This window comes from Cercospora kikuchii, assembly GCF_019650295.1.
Source record: "Cercospora kikuchii DNA, contig_00003, whole genome shotgun sequence".
NCBI classification, from domain to species: Eukaryota; Fungi; Ascomycota; class Dothideomycetes; order Mycosphaerellales; family Mycosphaerellaceae; genus Cercospora; species Cercospora kikuchii.
The window spans coordinates 2,433,846-2,453,413 of record NW_025408584.1 but is presented as its reverse complement, the minus strand read 5'-3'; the positions used below and the strand labels follow the sequence as shown (position 1 = coordinate 2,453,413).

The following is a 19,568-nucleotide window of genomic DNA, read 5'->3' as shown; positions in this document are numbered from 1 at the left end:
TTCCATGACAGCAATAGATAAACAAATACCACCATCTCTGATCACAAATCACTCACTCAAATCCCTCTCCCCCAAAACAAAACAGCACCAAATCCTCTCCTCCCCGCCCTCTCCTCCAACCATGGGTACAATTCTCAAAACCTGCCTCATCCTCCCACCTTTCTCCCAAAACACCTCAATCTTAAAACTCTCCTTCTCGCCCGCCCTTTTCGCCACAGAAGTGACAATCCCCCTCTGAAACATCCTCGCAGCCTGCGACTCTCCAATTTTCTCTCCCGCCTGCGAGCCTCGAGGGTCTGTATACCAGTCTTCGAAGATTCTACGAGAGCAGTGGGGGATTTTGATGGTGTGCGGCATGACGCCGTCCGCGTGGTATGATGTTGGACGGAGGATAAGAAGGTCGTGGTGTTGGTCTGCGAGGCGGGAAAGATGGATGAGGAGGTTGTGGGTGCAAGGGGAGGCAGTTTCGGAGGAGAGGTTGTGTAGGACGGAGACTGCAGTCTCAATCATGGAGGCAATTTGGTCGCGGGCTTGAAGATCGTCTGCTATGGCCAGCCAGTCGATCAATGAAGAGTTGGAGCTGAGAATACTGGAGCGGACGTCGGGTGTGATGGAAGGACATTTTGTTGTTGTAGCAGCAGTTGTCGGAGATGCACAGATGGCGATATCTTCGACGCGGACTGAGGTTCCCTCTGCGAGTTCTGAAAGGGCTGCTTTGACGATGCGTTCCGTCACGTCGATTTCGGCGGATAGTATGGAGGCTTGTTTCCCGGATTTGCGATCGACGATCTGGCAGACGCATGTTAAGAATACTCGCACGTTTGCGTTGGCTGAAGAAGCCGGTGCGACGCGGAGCGAGCATTCAACTTCGCTGCTGTCCGGTGCTGTGAGAAAGGTACGGCTCCCCAATGCACTTTTATGGACGACAGATGCGAATTTCGCAGGAGTGCCATAGATCTTAGGGTCGCAGATCAGTAATCCACCTGAAGTCCTAGGCGCATGAGGGATCTCACCCTTTGCCTGCTCAAGATGAGGGTCCTCGAGCGAATAGCGAGGTGGCTCGGCTCCATCGCTCACAGGGGGCGAGTCTGTATTCTGTCGGGAATACAAGCTCGAAGCGGAAGTAAGCGTTGGCAAAGACACATGGCTAAAGGACGATACAATGCTGTCAGTGTCAGGCACTCCTTCTAAATCGAACCAGTCCTTGGACAAGTGTTTGCGTACGAGCTTCGACTGAGCAAGCGCTACGATAAGCCTGTCAAGCTGTTCAGGGGTGATCTGGATAGCCGTTTGTCGAGGACTTTGGCTCTGCTCCGGTGTGTTCTCTGGCTTGTCCTTAACATCCCCATGCTTCGCCTCTGCCTCATCGACAGATCGTCCAACGAATATCGCACTCGGAGGCCGCGTGAGCGAAGCTGCAACAGTAGCCCTTGGAGTAGGTAAATCATCTTCACTCTCTCCATCAACCTCCAACGGCAACGTCGGACTATTTAACGGACTCGACAAGAAGATCCTCGTAGAATTCACATCCGTCGGCGTAAAATAAATCTCTCTGCTTCCTGATGATCCAGTCTTCTTCCTTCGAGGCTGATCGGTAGCTGAGGAGGTACTGAGATTCCGCTTATGAGACTCGGTATCAATTTGCAATCCAGCACCTTCGTTGCGACCAGCCTGAGGAGCCTGAGGAACCTGCGGAAGAGCCCGATGCGAATACTCAAGAACACCAACTTTATGCCTGACCGTATCCGAGCGAATAATGCCAGTTTTGATCGCAGCCGTGATCCTCTCATCTATATTCCCAGGAGAATCCGGTGAGTATGTCACAGGTTGTAGAATTTCGACACAAGTCTGCTCCATTGCACTGGGAAGAATAGGCCGGAGATGGTCCGGGAAGTCAATAGAAGAAACGCTGCCGTGAGAAGCATGCGGTGATCGAGTGAAGATGTCCGTGTCGGCGGGCTCTTGTGGTGAGACTTCATCCTTCTCACTGCCCAGACTCGTGCTTGGTGTGAACCGCACTGTCTTGCGCATGGCTGAACTGCGCTTGAGCTGGCTCTTTGTCTCGTTTGCATCGCTGATCTGCTTTTGTGCCTGTTGCTGCTGATGCCGTAATTTCGTCTGGATGCTAAGTGGTTGTCGACGTAGTGTCGGCGAACTTTCGTGCAACTGGCCTCTAGTCACCACCGCAAAGTCTCTACTCGTCGACATTCTGGCTCCTCGTCACAAGTGGCAGCGCCTCGAACAATGTCTTACTTTTGTAGTTGTGTCTCTGATGCCTGACCTGCAGTGCTATAGCAAAAACAGCGATGGTCTCAGACCTGGACAAAGTAAAGTGAGCCGGTCATATGCAAAAATGGAATGAACAGATGCGAATCTAACTGAAAGTGAAGCTTGTGCAGGCATGCCTCAGCTCTTGTGATGGCCGGCTCGAATCCATTGTCCATAAGTTCAATGTTAGTGGCGCGGGACATGATGCGCCCATATCAAAGAAAAATTCATGAAACCAAGAAGGAGAATAGAAACAGAGACAAAAGTGAGACTAGTGACTGCACAAAGAACGATACAACACCTCGGGCCCGATGCTGATTCTCATGAGTGTTTTCATCATACCGTATGTGTTGGCTGTATTTCATACTCAAGATGGTCTCTTTCCCAACCATGCTCCAAAGCGCCATCGCTGCATGCTAAATAACGCTGTGAACTAGCGAATAGTCGCATTGTGGTGACTGTGCGTGTGCCTAATCCAGGCTCGGTGAGGGCGAAACTGCTTCGAGCGCTTCCAGCAGAATTTCATCCATCTCGCGATCGAATTCATCGATTTCCTCCTCGGCAGGCTGGCGAGGATGTCCGTGTGTGCGCATTTCCATGTTGACAACATGCTCAGATTGACCTGGTACGAAACACCGGGACTCGCCACTGAGGAAGGGAGCTTGATGAACATGCACGGGCTCCATTTGCCCGAATGTGATACTTTCTCTTCCGAAGCTGTCGTCGCATAGGCGTGCCCGAGCGTGGCCGCATTTGCTGCAGAAGAATCCACCGTCACGGCTCTATTGTGTAAGAAGATATTCGACTGCGCCTTGAACGCTGCCGCCGCTTCTCCGTAGGGCCGCAACATTTCTGTCGAAGTCGTAGAAACCCATGTCGTTCAGCGAGCGCAGCTGGTTCTCGTACCGCTCCTCTGGAGGCCTTGTATCCGCAGGAGCTTGTGGCTCTTGGCCTGCACCTCCGAAGTTGCCAAATCCACCTAGGCCGCCGAAAGGATTGAAGCCTGCTTCTCCGGCACCACCAGCCCCACCGGCCCCTCCGCCGCCAAAGGCCTGCATCATTTGCTGCATTGCCTCAGGATTCTGCATGAGCTGTTGTGTCATTTGTGACAGCGGGTTGCTCCCACCTTGACCGCCGCCAAATCCCGCAAAAGGGTTTGGCGGGTTGGCCGCATTTGAGTTGGGTGCGGCGCCGCCTGCAGCAGCACCAGGAAACAGTGCAGCAAATGGATTGGCTGGCGCGCTTCCAGGTTGTCCAGGCTGTGCGTCCGCGTTTGCGCCCGCATCAGCATTGGCACCGCGCTCTGTAGTGTCCGTCTGTCCTGGCATGGGGAAAGCACCCTCTCCGCCTGCTCCGTTTCCTCCCATGGCTCGCTGCATTTGCATCTGCATGCGGATCATTTCTGGGTTGAACATAAGTCGTCGCAATTCAGGATTCTCGATGGCGGCGCGAGCCATAGGATTGTCCCGGATCATGGGGTTATTGCGTAGCATATTCACAACCGCAGGGTTGTTCATAGCCTCATTCATCTGTTGAGCGAAGTTGGGATCTTCCAGCATACGCAGCATGGCATCGGGACTTGAAGGTGCACCCATACCACCATCGGCGCCGAACATTTCCGCGCCTGGCAGGCCGTGGAAGCCAGCATATCGTGCACCAGTGATTTGAGCGAGAGGATCGCCCGCCCCAGTACCAGCTGCTATGTTGGTAGGCACGTTCGACGCAGGTTGGCCAGCTCCCAGCGGCACTGAAGCTGCTCCGCCCTGATTCGCGGGGGCCTGGCGCGCGTTGCTCGCAGCACTCTTGACGAGGTGGACAGTGTTGCCATCCTTGATCTTGTAGGTTGCCAATGTGTCGGCGTCCTTGAGCACGCGGCCGCTGTAGATGAGACGTTGGCGCTCGGCCGGTGTGTCAGCATATTCTGCCGATGATAGCTTCTCCTTCAACTCGGCGACTGTGGTGGTGGCTGGCAGGGTCAGGGCAATCTTGGAGTCGGACGACGACTTGACGTTGAAAGTGACCTGCACATCGCTATCGGTGTTACTGTCGGCCATGGCGGCCTCGCTGTGGTGTTGATAGCAGGTAGCGGGCGGGCTGGTTCGGCGGCTGTAATAATGCGAGCGGATGAGCGGGGTGGTCGACGGTCGGTGGTGGTGGTGTTGTGTTGGCTGCGGTATCACGATTGCAGGGATGAGTTATAGCAAGCAAGGACGAGTGAGAGCGAGCACAGTAGCAGGAGCTGGAGGAGGCAGAAGGCAGCGGCGCAGTCGTTGGTGAGTGAGCGACTGCAATGGAAGCGAATAGTCAACTATGACGATGTCCCTCTGCGTGCCACAAGTCGAACCCAGACCCTGAAGACCACAGCCACTTCTGCCACCAACTCTCGCCTTGCTTGACTCGCCGCTGGCGGCTGCTCTCACGGTATCAGAGCAGCTCGCCGTCAGCCGAGGTTTGTATCGCTCGTTAAACAACAACCAAGGTCCCAGGTAAGCACCCATTGCACCATTTCTCAACCAGCTCTGCACTCTCTCTTTCTCTCACATCCACCACATATCCCACCATCCACCATGAAAGCCATTCAAGTCAAAGAATACGTCCAAGGTCCCCTCGACCTCCGCGTCACAGAGATCCCCGATCCCACTCCCTCCCCCGAACAATACGTGATAGCCGTCAAAGCCTGCGCAACAAACTTCTTCGACCTCCTTCAAATCCGCGGGAAATACCAGCACCAGCCTCCTCTCCCCTGGGTCTCCGGCGCAGAATTCTCCGGCGTAATCCTCAAGACTCCCACCTCATCTGCCAAACGTCCTCCAAAATTCAATGTCGGAGACCGTGTCTTTGGCTCCGGACAAGGAGGCTACGCGTACAAAGTCTGCGCGTTAGAATCTCAATTACAGCCAATTCCGCAGGGATGGAGTTTCTATGATGCTGCGGGGTTGTTTGTCACAATGCCAACATCGTACGCTGCTCTTGTCACTCGCGCGAATATCAAGAAAGGGGATTGGGTTCTCGTGCACGCTGCTGCGGGAGGAGTAGGTCTCGCCGCCGTGCAAATCGCCAAAGCATTTGGCGCAACAGTCGTTGCCACTGCAGGAACAGACGAGAAACTCGAAGTCGCGAAACGTTTCGGAGCAGACTACGGCGTCAATTATCGGGACGAGTCATGGCCGCAAAAAGTTCTAGAACTCACGCCGAAGAAACGAGGTGTGGATATTGTTTACGATCCTGTGGGGTTGATTGATAAGTCTCAAAAGTGCATTGCATGGAATGGTCGTTTGCTTGTTATTGGCTTTGCTGGAGGTCCTATTGAGAAGATGGCTACGAATCGCATTCTGCTGAAGAACATTTCCGTCGTGGGTCTGCATTGGGGTGCATATGCTAAGAACGAGCCTGAGAAGATCCCGGAGGTTTGGAACGGGTTGCAAGAGTTGTTTGTGTCGAAGAAAGTGCGTGCAACGAACTACACGGACAAGGAGTATAAGGGCTTGGAGTCAGTACCAGCGGCATTGCAGGCATTGGGAGGGCGAGAAACGTGGGGCAAGGTCGTGGTAGATCTGCCAGAGACGAAGGAGAGTAAGCTTTAGATCGACATCGACGGTAGCTTTTCAATCTATCCTCGAGGTGTAGGCCAATAGCTTTACGATAGAGCATGACAGTGAGATATGGATGGATGTGATGTGCCAACTGTACAAGAGCGTTTGCTCTGCATTGTGATGCTTTGCTCCAGTATTTCTACTGTATGCTTCATGTCTTGCTGTCGTCCACGAGCTCATCTGTGCTCTACCACAGGCTGTGCCAATATCAGCCACGTTGGCCCATGCCTCGCCTTCGAAAATGTAGCGGGCTTCTCAATCTCCCCCCTTCCAAGCGCCTTCGCTAAAGAGACGAATATACAATAATATGCGCTTTCGCTGGGTATCATTTCACACAAAATCAAACATCCACTTCTCGTGCATCCGTCTTACTCTTCTTCGCTCCTCACCCTCCTGTGCTTGACTTCCTTCTTCTGTCTCACGGCTTTGCTGACTCGCGCTCCCCCAGCAGCCTTGAGATCCGAAGTCCGTCGATAGTCCATTCTCGATCTCTGGACCGCCAGTGAAGATCGTCGAGAAGCGGCAGCGCTCAAGCCGCTTCCGCTGTCGTATCCCTCGTCATCATTCATTGTCTCCACCGATCGTTTGGTCGATTCAGAAGACGTCGAAGAGCCCACAACGTTGCAATGCTCTTTGCTGTCCACCATTCGCGATACTAGTGCCGCAATGTCTTTCGCATGCGCAGTAGAGCAGAGAAGTCTGGTGTTGACCTGTCGTGCCATTCGTCTTGTTGGGGAGTGTGATCGTTGTGGTAACGTCCTCGTCCTGGACATTGCATAGGAGTATTCCTCATTCACTCCTGGGATTTCCCACCCGGCATCGTCGTCGTCCATGTTCGCGTATGCTTCGCATGAGTCGTAGCATATTTGCGAGTCGTGTCGAAGCCTCGAAGATGCGAAGCTGACTGCAAGATCGGTGACCGAGAAGCGCGGAGGTGGGTATGCTGTTGTAGTGTCTGCTGTGCAAGGCGACACTGATCGCGAAGTGTCCCGTGTAGAGAGTGTGAAGTCGGAGCTCAGGGAGGGTGACCTGGGCGTGTCGAAGGTGAAGTTCTCGTCGAAGAGCATCGTGAATGGAGCGTGCTAGTCCTCCCAAGTCCGGAAGGATCACTGTGCAGTGAGACGCCGGAGACCGAGATATGTGTAATGGTCGATCGCGTGATAAGGTGACACGAGGCACGAATGCGAAAGCGTGGTGCGATGCTAGGAGGTGGTGATCACTGGGAAACCAAGCAGTGCCGCGGGGAGGATCGGTCTTGGACAAGTACTGTAGGTTCTGGTGTTGTGGTGGTGTTGAGTGGGGGAAGGTGGTAGTGTAAGTACGACCAAGACACTTGGCTTGGTGAGATCTATGGGCAAGATCTAGGCGACGGCGGCGGCGGCGGCGGCGGCCAACAGCGACACATTCCTTGGGCCTAGCAGCCGCAATCCATGTGCCGCGCGTGTAAGGCTGATGAGAGGTGAGTTGGGCAAATGGCGTGCGGGCTAGAGGGCGAACGGTCTGGGTCTGGATGCGCGCCCCGGTCGGGAGCACGAAAACGCTGTCGCCAGAATTGCCACGAGAGAAGGGCCGCGCACGTACAGTAACAACTTGCAACTGTTTTATTATCGACCGCACCGGCACGCCTCTGCAGCCAAAAGCAACGTGGCGGTGGTGGTCCTCCAGCAGGCGCTCATCGTGCTGCTGCCGTTGCACGCGCGATCTGGCCTCGACGTTCCAAAGCGCTGGGCGCTCCGCCCTTGCAGCGCGGGCGAGCAACGTCGGCCAATTGATCGCCTTGGAGCGGGGCAGAAAGATACCAGAAGCAGCACGAGATCGTCACGCTGCATGCCGTGCAGGCACTCGAACACTTCTCGAAGAACTCTCCTGCCGCGTCACCCGGCTTGAGCCGAGTGCAATATATCCTCCCCTCACGCTTCGCCGTCGCACACGCTGGAATCCTGCTCGTGATGGCGTGAATATGACGCTTCGTGCAACATGGCCTCCGCAGCTACGGTTGCACCAAGTCGCCATTGACATCGTGCATCCGCGAGGGTCGAAGAATAAGGACGACGGGCGAATACTTTTCGGGCCGGCCAGCAGCCCGGGCTGTCACGCCGAGAACAGCCCCGGTCGCGGATCTTCACCCATCACGTCGTCGTGCTTCTTTCTCCTGCACTGCTCCAACACCGGCCCCTCATCCAATCTGGCTGGCGTCAGCAACACATCCACGGGTGACCACATCCACGGCTCAATGACTTCAAAGGCGTGACAATTCGAAACAAGGCACTTCAGCGGCCCATGTTGCCGCCGTCCCATTTCGCTGGAGAGGAACTTGACAGTGCCGTTACATGTACCAACAAGCACGCTTAGCCACGGCGTGCAGCATCCAAGATCTGGACTTCTCCATGGCATCTGGGCATACCTAGGAAATCTGCATTGCCCAGATTCTGCACCTCTACAGTAGCCACAAGAGTAGCTCACCTTGACACGTGCTTCGTCTTTCCGGCGAATTGGCCCACATGGTGCATGGGCATACAGTACGACATTACACGGAGAACATGCATATTGCGCGTCCTCACCAACGACCAGACAACCACCGTCTCTCCCCACAGCGCCATCTCGTCTCCGTTCTTCAAGCCCGCGAAGCCCGCTCGCGCCCCGGAGATGCGAGACACTGTGGCTTGAGGCGAGGTCGCGCCAGGCGTCATGGCGCTTTGCCAGGACCGCGATTATCCGGACCTTCAGTCTTTGGGGATTGAATTGTGGCTGAATGTTTTGCAGGTCTTGATTGGAACTGCTACAGTTCTAGGAGGAAGCTGCGAACGATAGACAAGACTTGGCGGACGTCAGCCTGTGCAACGGCATATTTTCTTGTGGTGCAGTTATCAACGACGATGATCTGGCACGGTATGATCTATTGCCACGTCCAACTGTGCATCTGGTCTGCTCGGCACAGATCGCATACTTTTGAAATCGCATAACGGCCTTCGACCGTTCGAGTTCTGGAACTCATGGTGGCTCAGGCCTGGATGCCGCCTCCGTGTGAAAGCGCGATCTGTCGCCTCAAGAAGTGGCTTATTGTTGCTCTTTGACCTGGCTGCAGTCGCTGGCTACTGACACTCTAAGCGACGGAGGCGTCTCATGCGATGCATGACACTGAAGCACGACTCTCAAGAATCGGTCCAATTTAACCGATATGCTATAGGGTATCTCCGTGCTATTATTACACATTGCACCACGTGGAAGCCATCGCTGTGCGCTTCTATCGCTCCCAAAGCACAGTCAACTGTGTTGCGCCTAGACCGAGCCAGCTCGGTCATCCCTCACGACAATCACAAACTATCACACACTTCCGAGACGAACAGAGGGCGCCAGACTATCGACCCCATTCTTCTCCCGAGTTCCAAGGCTAGCGCTCCTGCTCAGCATATTCTGGTCGACTTGCATCGAGCTACCATCGACCTCCGGCTTCACCAGGATAATCATCCACAATCCAACCTGGCCAGTGTAATGAATCAGTGGCGTACAGTGCAGCCATCGTGTCCCTCCCGGCCCTTCACCATTCTCATTCGGCGTGTTGAGCCAGCGAACCCGAGCTGTGACGACATCCCCTGCTCGCAACGACGCTTCCAGATTTTCGCGCATCTGCCTACTGCCGCCGATCGTATGTAACAATGGAGTTTGCAGCAGTCCGGAAGATCGCATAGTCGGTGATGTAAACAGAATCCGCAAGGACGGTGCAGGACGCACAAGAATATACTGCGATCAGCAATCAGTGTGGCTGCACTGCACAGGTGACAATCGATCGGTAGCTTACGTGTCTGTACACTCCGGCCAGATTCCCGTGAGTTCCGTCCATCGATGCTATGCCGGTGACTGATGCGGCGCTGCCCTGGACAGAAGTCGCGATCCCATCATCTTCAGAAGCGTCGCTTCCGTCTGCGATCAGTACACGATTACCACTAGTTGCAGCTTTCGTTCCACGAGCATCGAACACGCGATGATTCTGCAACATGCCTCCATTCTTTCTGATGATATCCAACTCATCGCTGGTAAGCATCTCGCTCAGCGCTTTTATTTTCGCCCGAGGATCAGACTTCTGTGCATCGCCGTGGTCATGATTATTCTCTTCCGTCTGCTGGTCGATCAAAGCACGCAAGCTTTCCAATCCGGCACACTCCCTAAGAAGTGGTGAGACATCGACTTGTGCTCCCAGGAAATATCGAAGCTCGCCATTGCTAATTTGTGTCAGCATTCAAGCGAATCTAGATATTGTATTCGTCAACCCTCACCTATCAACCAAAGGAGCGTTCATAACCATACTCAGGAACGGCGTTCCATCTCGACGATAATTTACAAACAGCTCCGTATGATCTCTCCGTTCCTGACACGAGACTGCGAATCGTCGACAAGAATCCACGGTCGTTCCCGGGCCTTGCATAAAGCGACAGTTACGCCCGAGGACATATTGAAGGCTGCCTCCGCTGTGACGCGTGAAGCCTTCGGAAGCCAGAATGATAGGGTTGTCGCGCAGCCTGCAATCAGTGAGACAAAAGACCTCCGCCAAACGACCATTCTCTTCGTCCAGATGCTCCGGCAAGGTACCAGTGATTCGACGTGTGACTAATCCAGTGACGATTTTGATGAACTTGTGTGCTATGAAATAGTGCAAATCCTCCCTCAGCAGTTCGGCGAAGGATTCTCGGGCAGCGTGGTGTAGAGTCGCGTTCTCGACGGGCGCGGGCGGTAGTCCGGTGCTATCATGTACAGGAGACTGATGGGAGATCTGGATCGCAAGCGCATTGGCGTATTCCTGAGCTCTGATTGCTTTGTGTGCAGCAAGGTACCGCAGCAATATTGGCATTCTTGCAGGTCGATACTTCTTCATGAATCCGACAAACTTGGCGTGGAATGCTGGTTCACTTAGAATAAGACGTAAGTGGTCGGCACTATACAACTTTTCGGCGCGCTTCTCCAACCAATTCTCGCTTCTATCCTCATCAGCGATTGGTAGCCCGTTGGGGCTGATGAGATCCCAGGACTGGATATCGTCCACATCGTTGACGTCTGCATTGAATACTCGGGCTTTGTCTGGAGACGGATCTTGCAGATGAGCTACAGCATCGTTCGAAATTCTGATGGGAGCGTCAGGAACAGTAGCACCGATTGGTGAGGTGGGCCTTTGCCCTGATCGAGGGGAGCCAGCTTCCGCTGAACCATTGTTAATTGGGCTTGTCGCTGTAATGACTGCAGGCGCAGCAGGACCAATAAAACCATATCTTGCTCTTGATTGCCCTCTGAGTGCCTGACCTGTTGGTGATGGTGAACCCGTAGTTAATCTGTGGTGGCTAATGTTAAACATTGATCGAAGGTACCCGCATTACGAGAGCAACATACCTGGCTTCCTCTCCAATGGACCGAGAGTTCTGAAGGTGGCTCTTCGGCACGAGTAAATCGTGCTTGACTCCAGTTGCAGTCATGGATGAGTCCTTTCGCTCTAGGTCCGCAGGCCGAGCTGTTGGTGTCCGAGCGCTACGCGGACCCTCGATGCCATTCTTTGGGAACAGTCGGTAACTAGCCAGATCGGCCTTCGAGCTGGACATATCGGAGTCTTTTCTCACGCTCGAGTTCCTGTCTGGCACAGGGACAGGTGTATAAGCAGGCACGGCCGAATCTGGTGGAGGAGAAATGCGTGGACTGGCTAGCGGATTGCCCATGAGCCGTTCGTCCAAATGGTCGGCCAGTGATGATATTCCATAATTATCAAGAGGAGCTTTCTGTGACATGCTGTCAACGATCGATCTCTATTATTCTGACAGGTAACAACTCACAACGCCTTTCGTTGAGAAGTCATCGATACTTGCTGAGAAACCGTCGAGGCTGTCTTGCGAGCGTACGTGTCTTGGCTGCCGCCATCTCGAAGGCGCGAATTTGTTGAACAGTCTCTGCGGATGGCGACGTGCTGAGAGGCCGTTCTCCATGGTATCAATGGTAACTGCTGGGGACGAGCTTGTAAGAAGCTCTCAAGAAGCCTACGAAGCGCCCTATATCTTTCGTCAAGCTCATCTGCATCGGACATGGGCACCGTGGTCAGCCAGGGCAAGCTACCCCGTTTGAGGCCCCATCTTCACAACGACATCCTCACCAGTGTAGCTTGCACCTACGAGGTATAGTGACGTGATTGGAACAAGGTGTGACCGCGCCATTGGTCTCAGAGGCTCTCACCACGACATCGCTCGGCCAACAAGGGCATCGTATAGCCGCAACCGAGCCACTGGATTATCGTACTTTTCATAGAGTCTTGACCGCCTGCTGCTGCGTCTTCTTCACGAAGCCAAACAAGTTGCACATTGTCATGCCGCAGACCTCTGAAATCCCTATCTCAAATCAAGATTGGAACCTTTGTCCGGGCTCGAAGTTCACGGTCCTGCTTGCTTTCGATCAGACGTAGTTCAAGGCTATGAACGATCTCATCCCGCAAAAATGGTCGACATCCAATTGTGATACATGGGAAGTGACGAGTCGCGTGGCGTCTGACATCCGAATATTCGCCAACTGAAGCTTCAATGGGACAGAGTGGCGACACGTGCTGCATTGTATGTATCGCTGTACATATGGAGAGTTTGGAGTTACAATCTCTCGCGAAATTGTATGACGCGCTTGGCCCGTCGATCTGGCCGTGGTGATTTGTGATGTTGGTGGATGTGAAGAGGAAGTAGCAGCCAGTGTGCCAAAGGTCTGGCAAATAGTTGTGGCAGCTGCCGATTGACGCGAGACGTGTTGCGGCTGCGATCGTCGCGACAGGGCTACTGTATGCATGATGAGCGGCCGCATTAGGCAGCAAGGTGATGCTGACCGATGCAGCGATGTGGGGAGTTTGAGCAATGTGATGTGCCTTTTCCCAATTGAGCGGAAAGAACACGCTTTCAGGTGTTGGCGTCGGCGTGGTTGTGCAGGTGGAGTTTACTTGATGGGAAAGGTCGTCAGGAGCGGAAGAAAGAGTCTATGACTAAGCTGGCTGCCCAGGCAGGAACGCGCCGGGAACAGCTGGAAGGTAATAAAGCACGTACGCCCGTAGGACAACGACATTGACTGGTGATCAGTCGATCGCAATGCTGAGTCGTTCTCCCAAGTTCCAATTGCTTGGGTCCGGAGACAGCTCCCTCACAGGCAATAAAATCCTCGCCCAATTGCTGATAGTACCGGCCAACTCCGGCAACGACTTCAGGGTTATCATCACGAAATTAGCCTCAATCTAGTGCTCACCCTCCTCCATGCTTTGGATCATCACCTTGATCCCTCCTTGCTTAGGGTCTGCGGCGACCTTGAATGCATCGATCGCGTCTTCGAGCTTGAAGCGATGCGTCACGAGCTTTTGCAAGTCGATCACACCTCCCTTCAGTAATCGTATCGCTCGAGGCCAGGTGTTTGCATATCTGTACTGGAACTGAAGGTCGACCTCTCGTGTACTCAGGCGCATGAATGGAATCTTGATCTCTGGACGACCGACACCAATGACGAAGACTTTGCCGCCGAATTTCGCTGCGTGAATGGCACCACTGATGGAGCTCTCCACACCAGTGCACTCCATCACGACTGCCGGCTCGACGCCATCTGCAAGCTTGACAACCGCTTCCGCAAATTGCTCTGGAGTGTGACTGAAGTCCACCTTGTGCGTTCGTACCGATGGGCAAAATTCTTTGGCAAACTTGAGTCGTCCCTCATCGATATCCGTAATCACGATAGGCTCTGCGCCCGCAGCCTTGACACATGCCAGTGTCACCAAACCAATAGGACCTGCGCCACAGACCAAGACCGAGTCTCCAATTGTGATATTTGCTCTTTGCATACCCGCCAAGGCTACCGACAAAGGCTCAAGCAGGGCACCATCTTCGTAGGACATGTCGCCAATTTTGTGACACCATACGGCTGGGTGGTTTACATATCGTCGGAGCAAGCCTGGAATCGGTGGTGTGCTTCGGAACTCGACGCTCACACATCCATTGTACTTGCCAGTCAAGCAGGGTTCGCATTCTCCGCAGATGATATTCGGTTCAACTGCCACGCGGTCACCGATCGAGTGAGTGGTTACGGATGGGTGCTTTGCAACAACGACTCCCGCAGACTCGTGGCCGAGAATGTGGTCACCGTCGACGATCATGGGCCCAATACATCCTGCGTGCCAGAAATGCACATCGGAACTAACGAGAAGTCAACGATCAGCGCATGAAGTTCGCGAACTATCGCACAAAGCAGCAACACTCACCCACAAATGCCGGTACTCTTGATGGCCACCGTGACTTCCCCAGGCTTCAAGTTCTCGCCATTTTCAACGTCATCTTTGCTAGGCAACGCGTCTGCTATCCACAAATCGTGCGCGGGATTCGTGTAGACGCCAATGTTTGGCTTGTCGTGAGATGTCTGGGTTGTGGTGGTAGTGGACATGATGTGGCCGGATCCAGACAAGAGAGATTCGTCAACTTGCTTCATCGTGAAAGAAAGGAAGAGAGTGCGCAGAGGAAGGTCAGTGGTGTTTTGGCAGGGTGGCTAGCTCTCCGGAGCGGCAAGAAGGCGAGACTGGAGCGTGTGGGATGAATCGTGACCAACAAATCCATGTTCCCACCGGGACTTCGCCGCTGTTATTATCATGCGCGCGCGCCATGTCAGCAGAATCATCCGGTGGCAGCGCAACGTGGTCTATCTTGGACCACAGCGGCGTCTCAGGAAGAACTTTGTGTTTCCACCTGATGAAGATAGCAGTCAATTTCTCCGCGAATGTGAGCGAGCAGTCGACCAGAAAGTGGGGTGGTGGGGTCGGCATGTGGATGGCCCGGCAAAGCCGCCTTTTCGCTCGACACGAAGCTCAGCCTGTCGGCCTGAAGCGCGTTGCATCGTGTCCGAGGGAGGTAATGGCAGGCGATTATTTGCCTGAAATCACCGTCTTGGGTTCCATTGACACTAGCCATGCGCGAAACCGTTGCAGAGCCAACGCATGAGCTGCATTGCCAAATGCCAAAACGAGCCAAGCAACACACTCATGCTCCCGGCTAAAATGACAGACTACTTTCCCAGGTACGAAAGCTTAATTGTGCTATGCTGGATATACTGTCAAGCAGCCGAACGGGTCATCTCCAAATTGCCGTTACAGTGAAGTTATTCCCAATCGTCAATAGGGAATTTGGCGTTTCCTCGCTGTCGTACGCCATCCATGATCCGCATTAGACGCATTGTCTCTGCGTGTGGAATGATCGCATTTTCCGTGCGTCCTGCCTTGATGTCCGCAGCAACGCTATCAGCTTCCCAGAAGAATCCGCGTCCTGGCTTGGGGAAATCGAAGTGCTCCGGTGGGCCATTACCTTTCGGGAAGAACGTGAAACCTTCCGGATGGCTCGGCTCAGGACCGTGAATCTTCAGAGTCCCTAACGAACCCTCGACCCTGCAGAAGTTGTACTTAGACGGGACGTTGGTAGTAGATGTGCAGATCGCCTGTCTACCATCACCGGGATATCGCAGCAAGATAGAGCTAGCCACATCGACCCCGTGTTCTAGCGTTTGCGTACTCTGAACGTCTGGATCGACTGCGTGATCACCCACTCGGTTGGTCAAGGTGATGATCCCCCAGGTCAAAGAATATATGCCGATGTCTAGCAAGCTTCCAGCGCCAAGTGCAGGGTCTCTGTAGCGACTGCTTGCTGGTAGGCTGCCGATATCGAGTTCCAAGCCGAAGTCGCAGAAGGTCCGGTAGATCCTGCCTACCTTATGCTCATCAAATAGTAGGCGCTGTAGCTCTTTTACCAGTGGGAAGAACCGAGTCCACATGGCCTCCATGATGAATACATTGGCCTTCTTGGCCGCATCGAAGACCTCAGCAGCCTCTCCAGCGTTCATGGCGAATGGCTTCTCGCACAGAACATGTTTGCCAGCTGCAATGGCGTCTAGGCAGCTCTGCTTGTGGAAGCTGTGAGGAGTGCCAATGTACACACACTCCACTTCTGGGTCCTGATAGACTTCGCGATAGGATCCGTAGACATTGGGCTGGGCGGCAGGACGCAGGGCGTGAATGTGCTTCTTCACAAATGCCTGACCTTTCTCCAAGCTCGAGCTACCGACCGCTGCTATGACATGATGGGCGCTCTTTCCTGGCCATTGAGGCTGGAGTACATCGGTGACGAACCATTCACTGATCATTCCTATCGCATGAGGTGAGTTCTTCTTCAGGATTTCGATGGCCACATGAGCAGTTCGTACCAGTCCCTGGTGGCAGAGTCAGACAGTTTCAGCGTATTTTTTATCCAAGCTCTGCTACGCACCGACGAGCCCCCATCTTAACGTTGGTAGGTCAGACATATGAGGCCTGCTGTGTGCTGTCGTGTTATTAGATACTGCGTGCTATAGTGGATTGCGTTTCGTCAGAAGGTGTGTGCGACTTGTCAGCTGCCAAATTAGCTCCAGGTGACACGAGAAGTGCAGGTCAAGATTCTTGAAGACTAGTTGGACGTGAGAAGTTCAACGAGGTTGTCCATCAAGGCAGGAAGCGGAGTGCCGGCTGCAAGCAAGGATCAGTGTTCCGTGGGGAGCTCTGCAGAACGTGGAAGTCGCCTCTGGCTCGCGTCCTGCCACATCCGCGACACGCAGCTCAGACGTTCGCTCTTCATCCTCTCTTTACGCGTTTCGTCCCTCGATAGACGACGAATGTGTCTCCAGGATAGTCAGCGGGCAAGAAGACGCGTCGACAAGCACAGGCCGTCTGGTGGCTGCAGCCCACCCTTGAACGATGACCTCACGCCTTCTTCCGAAAACCAAGCTCCGCGGTCCAACAACCGCCTCCCAGCTCTAGCGAAGATGCAGTCAGACGCGCTTCTCAACCAGTCTGAAAGTGAGACTCTGGAACACCCATCAAGCCAGGCGCAAATGTCTATCTTGTCTCTGCGCATCGCCATCACCTGTTCAACGGCCGTGTAGACTCGGTCTCGACTTGGAAATGGGAGACTTGGGATACCGGCTCTCTCTCATGTTTCTCAATGTCTTTTTCCCACCTCTCTCAGTCCTGATAATGTGCGGGGCCGATATGACTTTCGTAGTCAACGTCCTCCTCTGGCTTTGCGCCATCATTCCAAGTCATGTTCACGGATTCTACGTCAGCTGCGTGTACTTCCACAGAAGGCGCAAAGTAAGTCGCAAAAGGCCGTCCAGGGCATTGCCCCGCTTACAGAAGCAGGTGAGAAAAGGTCGCTATCCAGGAGGTTCTAAAGCCTTGATCTATTCCGATCATGTGCTCAACGGAGGGGCGAATCAGACACTCGTGGACAGACTCTACTGGGCGGAGAAAGGCGATGCTCGAAGACGATCGTCTAGCCGAAGCAGGTCCCGCAATACCAAGCATCGCGTCAACTCGGCGAGGTCAGAAGTCCAGCAATCGAACGTCAATCGACAATTCAACCACGAACGGCAGAGACCTAGGTCTGCTTCGCGTTCATCCTGCCACCGCGGCGACCACACTCAGTATCTGGCCAAGGATGGCTACGGCACGGTCAAATAAGGCTCAGATGTCTGAGCTGCGTGAAGTCTGATATCTCGACCGCATGCTGGTCATGCGCGTGAAGAACAGTACTCGTATTGAAGCCGGCTGGAGGAGGTGGCAATGGATGTGCACAAAGTTGTGAATACATTGAGGTGGGACAATCCGATTTCTGTGCTACTATAGCAACGTCGCTTAGGGATCATTGTCTTCGATGTGAATCTTGACAGACCCAGAATTGCGATCCGCTGAAGCTGCCAATGCCTTGTCTGCTTCCTCAAGTTTGTACCTGTGTGTCACCAAAGGCTGAAGATCGATCACTTTATGTTGCAGCAGCCTGATCGCAGATGGCCACGAGTGATGATATCGGTTGATGAATTTAAGATCAACCTTGGAAGTTCGTTAGCAACAAGCATGGATTAACATAGCGCATCAGATCTTACCTCTGCGAGTGACATGTGCATGAACGGCAGATCGTTCATGATTGGCTTTCCCACACCGATTACCATGACTTCGCCCGCTGCTCGAGGCATGTAGCAAGCTGTCACCACACTCCCTTGTACGCCTGTGCACTCATACACCACCCTTGGCTGCTCACCTCCCGCGTCCTCAAGCGCTTTGACAACCGCCTTGGCTGTCTCCTCAGCTGGTTTACTTGGATCGATCTGGAACGTGACGCAACCAGGAGCGAACGATTCTGCAATCTTTAGCCGTCCAGCGTCAAGATCGGTGACAACAATTGGGCAGGCTCCGGAAGCTTTTGCCACTGCAAGAGCGCACATGCCAATGGGTCCTGCGCCACATATCACAGTTCCCTCCCCGATTCTGACAGAACTTCGCTCGAATCCATGGAAGACAACACTGAGTGGTTCGAGAAGTGCTCCATCCGAGTACAACAGGCTGTCGGGGATCTTGTGCAAGAAGGCCGCCGGGTGGACATGCCATCTACGAATTGAGCCAGAATAGGGCGGGACTCCCGAAAATGCTACATCTGCACAGAGATTGTAGTTTCCTGACGAGCATTGATAGCACTCTCCACAAGGCACTCCGGGCTCGACGGCGACACGGTCTCCTGGCTTCAGATGCTTCACTTTCTCCCCCGACCAGACAACCTCGCCTGCTCCCTCGTGGCCCAGACAATGGTCACTCTCTACTATCAGCGGGCCTATCCGGCCTGTGTGCCAGAAGTGAACATCGGAGCCGCAGATACCATTGCACCTCATGCGAACCACACAATCTGTTGGACCCGGCTGTAAAGGAGGCGACGATCCCATGAAAATCTCGCGCTTCTCGTTTGTGAACAATGCCGGATTTGGTCCAGGTGGCGTGAAAGTCGTTGTGCCATTGCTAGCTGCTGTACCATTCGCTATGTGGGTGGCATTCCCATTGACAGGGTGCTTGATATGATCAACGCCGGTATGTGCGGTTGCATTGGCGCCCTGAATAGAATCGACATCTTCTGCCGGGGCCCTTGCTGGTTGCTCAGCCATTGTGATTGCAGTATCGGAGCAAATAGAGGCGTCTGATTACTGCTGCTGTAACGTTCAGAATCTGGGAAAGATCAATGCCGACTCAATCTTCAATCACATGTGTGGTGTATTGCAATGAAGAGAACAGGAAAGGCTACACGGCCCAAATGCAAAAGTAGTCTCGTCAGAAACATGGCATGCGTAATGTGTCCGATATACTTGCCTGCTTGGGTGAGCTGTTGACACTGTGTCTTCGAAGCTCCAAGCCCAGAACCGTCGGCTATCGTTGTGCTAGGCATTATGCAATAGACCTGAGACCCATTATTGCTGCCATCTCCTCACTATGAGCTACAAGCTCGCAGCCGGGAAGGCGGCATTAGCTTGCCACTGCCACATCAATGAGACAGGTAAGCCGAGGCGCGGGTCAAAGTTTTGTCTGTTCAGTGACCCGCCAGCATCCCCATAACCATTCGCCTCATTCGCAGCGCTGGTCAAGGCGTGGGCCAGTATCCCGGCGGGCAGTTAGGCATCCAAAGGCCGCTCTCAGTCAGCGTTGTACGCAGCGCAGTGGCGATGTTGTGGTTGAGAAGCGGAGCTACACTCGTCTCGCGAAAAGCACTGCGTGCTGAGCGAGCCGACCATGTAGCTTTTAGGCAAAGAGAGCAGCTCCAGGGGCGTACTGTCGTTCCTTTGTATCGGAGAAGGAAGCATGCAGGTGGAAAGTGGAAAGACAGTGCG

General features: G+C 53.8%; 8 protein-coding genes across 8 annotated transcripts; 1 reads left to right on the top strand and 7 right to left on the bottom strand.

Annotated features, from left to right (window-relative positions):
• Positions 1-48: 48 nt before the first annotated feature.
• On the bottom strand, positions 49-2,208 carry CKM354_000533500 (uncharacterized protein; the record flags this gene model as incomplete). The annotated part of the gene is made up of 1 exon (XM_044800607.1): positions 49-2,208. One exon carries the CDS (start codon positions 2,206-2,208, stop codon positions 49-51), a length of 2,160 nt encoding a protein of 719 aa, XP_044656542.1.
• An 842-nt stretch (positions 2,209-3,050) lies between these two features.
• CKM354_000533400 (ubiquitin domain-containing protein DSK2) lies at positions 3,051-4,322 on the bottom strand (the record flags this gene model as incomplete). Its single annotated transcript, XM_044800606.1, has 1 exon — positions 3,051-4,322. One exon carries the CDS (start codon positions 4,320-4,322, stop codon positions 3,051-3,053), a length of 1,272 nt encoding a protein of 423 aa, XP_044656541.1.
• Positions 4,323-4,835: 513 nt separating this feature from the next.
• Positions 4,836-5,852, top strand: CKM354_000533300 (uncharacterized protein; the record flags this gene model as incomplete). Its single annotated transcript, XM_044800605.1, has 1 exon — positions 4,836-5,852. The coding sequence occupies one exon, from the start codon at positions 4,836-4,838 to the stop codon at positions 5,850-5,852; it is 1,017 nt and encodes a 338-aa protein (XP_044656540.1).
• A 377-nt stretch (positions 5,853-6,229) lies between these two features.
• CKM354_000533200 (uncharacterized protein) lies at positions 6,230-6,928 on the bottom strand (the record flags this gene model as incomplete). Its single annotated transcript, XM_044800604.1, has 1 exon — positions 6,230-6,928. The coding sequence occupies one exon, from the start codon at positions 6,926-6,928 to the stop codon at positions 6,230-6,232; it is 699 nt and encodes a 232-aa protein (XP_044656539.1).
• Positions 6,929-9,252: 2,324 nt separating this feature from the next.
• Positions 9,253-11,824, bottom strand: CKM354_000533100 (uncharacterized protein; the record flags this gene model as incomplete). The annotated part of the gene is made up of 7 exons (XM_044800603.1): positions 9,253-9,275; positions 9,318-9,341; positions 9,404-9,602; positions 9,661-10,081; positions 10,136-11,182; positions 11,241-11,620; positions 11,675-11,824. The coding sequence occupies 7 exons, from the start codon at positions 11,822-11,824 to the stop codon at positions 9,253-9,255; spliced, it is 2,244 nt and encodes a 747-aa protein (XP_044656538.1).
• A 1,274-nt stretch (positions 11,825-13,098) lies between these two features.
• Positions 13,099-14,333, bottom strand: CKM354_000533000 (uncharacterized protein; the record flags this gene model as incomplete). The annotated part of the gene is made up of 2 exons (XM_044800602.1): positions 13,099-14,044; positions 14,110-14,333. 2 exons carry the CDS (start codon positions 14,331-14,333, stop codon positions 13,099-13,101), a joined length of 1,170 nt encoding a protein of 389 aa, XP_044656537.1.
• A 663-nt stretch (positions 14,334-14,996) lies between these two features.
• On the bottom strand, positions 14,997-16,190 carry CKM354_000532900 (uncharacterized protein; the record flags this gene model as incomplete). The annotated part of the gene is made up of 2 exons (XM_044800601.1): positions 14,997-16,097; positions 16,158-16,190. 2 exons carry the CDS (start codon positions 16,188-16,190, stop codon positions 14,997-14,999), a joined length of 1,134 nt encoding a protein of 377 aa, XP_044656536.1.
• A 1,366-nt stretch (positions 16,191-17,556) lies between these two features.
• CKM354_000532800 (uncharacterized protein) lies at positions 17,557-18,851 on the bottom strand (the record flags this gene model as incomplete). Its single annotated transcript, XM_044800600.1, has 2 exons — positions 17,557-17,751; positions 17,805-18,851. The coding sequence occupies 2 exons, from the start codon at positions 18,849-18,851 to the stop codon at positions 17,557-17,559; spliced, it is 1,242 nt and encodes a 413-aa protein (XP_044656535.1).
• Between the last annotated feature and the right edge of the window lie 717 nt (positions 18,852-19,568).